This window comes from Daktulosphaira vitifoliae, unplaced genomic scaffold, assembly GCF_025091365.1.
Source record: "Daktulosphaira vitifoliae isolate Bord-2020 unplaced genomic scaffold, ASM2509136v1 Scaffold_4, whole genome shotgun sequence".
NCBI lineage: Eukaryota > Metazoa > Arthropoda > Insecta > Hemiptera > Phylloxeridae > Daktulosphaira > Daktulosphaira vitifoliae.
In genome coordinates this window covers 42695359-42700080 of record NW_026099575.1, presented here as the reverse complement: position 1 = coordinate 42700080, position 4722 = coordinate 42695359, and the positions used below count along the sequence as shown (strand labels likewise).

Sequence of the window (4722 nt, the reverse complement as noted above, 5' to 3'; positions counted from 1 at the left end):
ACCTTCTCAACTTTGCTTGGAAGCTAAAAAACTATTCCTAAGTGTGGATTTTAGGAATAATATTCGAAAATTTAGTAAAACTTTATTACATGTTTTCAATATCATAATGAGAATAGTCATTATAAAATTTAATTNAATATCATAATGAGAATAGTCATTATAAAATTTAATTAGGGTGATAACTTTATGAGTTGTTAAAATTAAACTTTATATCCTATTAAATAAGAGGAAGTTTTAAAAAAAAAATTAAATAAATACGAGGCAAAAAACCTCGCCTACAAATTAAAGGGAACAAGAGAAAGAAAAATAATAAACAGATCGTAATAAAAATTGTTCTTCAATTACAAAAGTAGCACTGTTATTAAGGCTATTGAAAATTAGCCTTAGATATTTCCGTTTCATTTGATATCATTTTTTTGAAAATCTAACACTTATTCTGCTCACAAAGGGGATTTAAAATAGCAACTTTTTTACAAAAACTAACTTATTCAACTTAATTTTTGAAAATGTTCCGGAAATACGGCGTCCTTTAAACATATATCAAATTAAAGCTTATTTTATGCACTATAAAATGAAAAAAAAAAAATTTGTCCCGATGACCTATGCGCAAATGGCTACCGTATTAAAAAATATGCTATTTTTCTATTAAAATTCTAGTTTTTGTATTTTATTTTATTTTAAAATATCTTATATAGGAGAATACATGGTGAAAATACCTACCGTATTTAAAAATATGCTATAATTATGTTAAAATCCTTGGTTGTGTATTTTATTTTATTATAAGGGGATTACACTGATTTTCATAAATATTATATCAATCTAAATGACATAGTATAAAAAATTAATCATATTTAAATTTTTTTGTTACTTTGAAGTCGAGAAAAATAACTTTAAAATTTGAACTAGCTAAATTTCCATTTTTATTAAGAGACGAATGAGACGTACGGTTTTTGAGACGGTAACACTTGGGTCTTTCACGACTGTGGCACTGAATTTTTTTTTTATTATTTTTGAGTTAAAAAAAAAAGTTTAACTCATTTGATTTTTATCTCATTTAAATTCAATAACTTCAATAAATATCAAGGATTCCATTACTGTAGTCTCCTCTCGTGAGAAGAAATTCATATTAATATTATTTTACTATGTGGTTTTTTTTTTGTAGCTATCATTTATTTTCTCAGCTCTCATTTGACCTACTTTTTTGACAAATTTTTTTTTTTAAATTAAACACTATCTACAGATTTGCATCGAAGCGCTTTTTGTGATAGTGATTTTAATCACTGTCAGATATCATCTATACTAGACCCAACTATGCCATGACCCCACTGTGCTGGGTTTTTTTATAAATGCATTTTTTTTTGGATTCTTTTTTTTCTTGAAAAATTATGCACTCATCAATAACAACAGTAGTTAAAAGTAGTCATTATAGCTAATATTGGTCATTAATCTCTTATAAAATAATACTCGTAATTATCCAACTATCGATGGAAGTTTACTTGTTAGTTTGAATTTACAGGGAAGTGACTAGTGATAAAACTAACAACATCCGTCTCATCACTATATAATATTAATAACTTCCGAAATTATAAAGAGATCTTGTTTTAATAAATTAAAAATACTTTAAATTCTATACAAATTTTTGTCAATTAAAAATCTTTTCGAATAAAAAGCAACATAAATTTAATTATATGTAAAACTTTAAGATTAGAGAGCCAAATGTTAGTAAAGTCCAATAGAGTTCAAATTTTACAAGGTATTTGTTTAAATGCAAATAAAAAAAAAATTTCCGGGTACCTATTAAAATATGGAACTTGAAAAATAAGGGTATTTAATAAATGTATAACAATAAACTATTTTGTATATTTTAGGTAGTAACACTGAACGAAAATAACAATGAAAAACTCAAAAGTACTTTAGTTGATATGAAGAAAAATATTAATGACCAGAGTAAATATTTAACAAATTTTTTAAAAAATTGATATATTTTTTAATACAAATGTAATATTTAGAGCATACATTNAATACAAATGTAATTTTTAGAGCATACACTATACAGATTCAATGATGTGCTGATAACAATATTATTCTACAAGGCAAAATTTAAGAATACATACTTTGGTAAATATTACGATTTTAATGCCTGTGATAATATACTAAATAAAATCTCAAAACATAATAATTCAAGTTCGATATATGATCTTTATTACAAATATTTTTAACTATTATTTAAAATAATCTAAAATAATAAATAATTTTAATCCTTATATCCAATCATTAATTGTATTTCATTACTATTATTTAAGTTAATTTAAATTTCATTTTTCAATTTATTGTAGATTCTGTGCCGCTCTCGGTTTACTTGTACTTGTAATTGCTTAAAATAATCCACCAACCTTATTATTTGGATAAAAATACCAAACGGTATGTCTGTTAAATGTCATAAATTCATTTTGACATCTATTTTATTTGCATATCCTAATAATATTTTTAAGCCACGTGAATAAAAAATAATTTGGTTTCGTCATTTTTTTGTTCTTAAAACAGTGTTTCAATAAAAAAATTTCATAAAACTAATACAAATACAAATATTTTAAAAGCTAATGCTAAAATGATAAATAGACAATAGATTTAAATCAAATAACTTTCCCTGTAGGTGAACATACAGCATTATCAAGCAATTTTATTTACCCCCAATCAAAAATTTGCTCTCCCAGTTTTTTTTATTAATGTTACATTTATTTCAAAGAAAAAAATTAAAAAATAGTAATTTACATAATTCCAGATTTTTATTCAAAAGCATTAATTTTAGTAGCCTACAAGAGTTAAATTTCATTTTTTATTAAAATATAAAACATATAGATATTTAATTACACAATTGTAATTCTTAATAGTTAGTTAACTGTATGATTAATATTTTTTTAATGTGAAATAAAAATGTGTATTTAAATATTTTATCCATGTAAAACTTATTAAAATACCTTTAAACCCATTAGTGTGACATCTTAGCTTTTGGATATAAGCTACAAAATTGTCGTAACACAAATTAAACACCAAGAGAGGAGGTTGTAGTAGGTGAAGTATTTACGACAATGATGTTGAGTTTGCTGCCTGGGTATTCACATGCGTGTGATCATACAGCAGTTACCGTGTTCGGCTGACACTCCGGATTAACTGTGTCAAAAAGACGTTCTTATAGGAAGGGAATAAAGGTAACACTTAGGTATGAGGTGCAGACGAAGTGCAAAACACAAGTACTCTGAAATATTGAATATAATAAACCAAAAACAAAAAGAATAAATTAGGGAAATAATAGATTATTGAATTGTAGGGAAATATTTGGAATGTTTAATTTTTATTGATGGTTCATTACGCGATAGATTGTTGGTGGTTTGAAATCATAGGTTAAATTGTACTTACCTTACGTCCTATGTAATGCAATAATATTTCAAATAATCTAATGTTGATTCAGGTATTAAATACACAACGTATACGATTTACACTACACGTCATATAGTCAATATAATTATATACGAAAACGATTCAAATTTTAAATAATATAATTTAATTACACAAAGTCTATGACTGATTTTACTTGTAGAAGATTCTAAATACTCTATATTTTATTAGAATTAGAATTATAACCTGTCTTTATTATTTTTTTTACGTTTGTTNTAATTATAACCTGTCTTTATTATCTTTTTTACGTTTGTTGAATAAGTATTTTCTTTTGAGAGAACATATTTTATTGAAAGATCGACACCAATATTTCTTAAATATTCCTCTGGCCTAGTCAAAACAAGATTCAAAAATATTTATATCTATTTAAAAGGCGGAATTGTGATGGCCTAATGTGTCCCGGCGCTAACGCCTTGAAAAGATGCGGCACAATAATCACCAAGACAAAAATTAAACACTGCAAACATACTCGTAAGTTTCTCTGCGTTGTCTGCTGGCGTGGTTATTGTTAAAACAAAGACATTATTAACGAGACTANATTATTGTTAAAACAAAGACATTATCAACGAGACTAATTACCCAATAAGAAAAGCTCACAATAAATGTTTACTGTTAGATAAAAATTTTAAGTTGGGTTGGGTTTATTATTATTAAAATAAATTAATAAAAAAAAAAGACTTAATGCTTAAAATATAATTTGATATTTATTTCCATAATATGAAAAATTAAATGAACAAATTAAATTAAACTAAAAGACTCACAATAACAAAATTCACTTTAAAATTTCCAAGTGTTATTTAGTTTTAAAAAAAAATATTCAAAGTCCAAATTAATTAAAACATCGGCTGAATCCCAGAGAGTGAAATATTGAGTAGAGTGTCGTAGATTTTGTGCATTTTATAATCGTTGAAAGAACTGGTTTAGACGAAAAAATAATGGCTTTTTATTCATCATTGATCATTGATAAGTGATAAGACATCTAGGGTTTTGTTAAATGGGCAATACGTGGGACTACTGCTATAATAAGTGTAATAACAAATAACTTTAAATATTATTACAATATACCTGTTAATATCCTTTACCCTAACTGCTTATACGTTACAAAAAGGTAGAACCTAGCATAATGAGTGACGTATACACATTAACTGATACTTCCAAATTATAGTTTCTTGGCGTATACGTCAAAATTTTAAAAAATAATGACGCTTAACACAAAAATTGTAACGTCGCTTATTACTCACTCAATTTAATAGGAATGAGCCTACA

At 25.3% G+C, this 4722-nt stretch overlaps 1 protein-coding gene across 6 annotated transcripts in view; it reads left to right on the top strand.

Annotated features, from left to right (window-relative positions):
* LOC126905977 (uncharacterized) overlaps positions 1-4722 on the top strand; it is a 26363-nt gene that overhangs the window by 7849 nt on the left and 13792 nt on the right. Inside the window, exons 5-6 of one of the 6 annotated variants that reach the window (XM_050686191.1) lie at positions 1869-1947; positions 2041-2118. The exons of 4 other annotated variants lie outside the window; for them this stretch is intronic. In XM_050686191.1, the coding sequence (XP_050542148.1) occupies positions 1869-1947; positions 2041-2118 (157 nt within the window). The remainder of the gene's footprint in view (positions 1-1868; positions 1948-2040; positions 2119-4722) is intronic. One more of the 6 variants, XM_050686192.1, reaches the window with a different exon arrangement.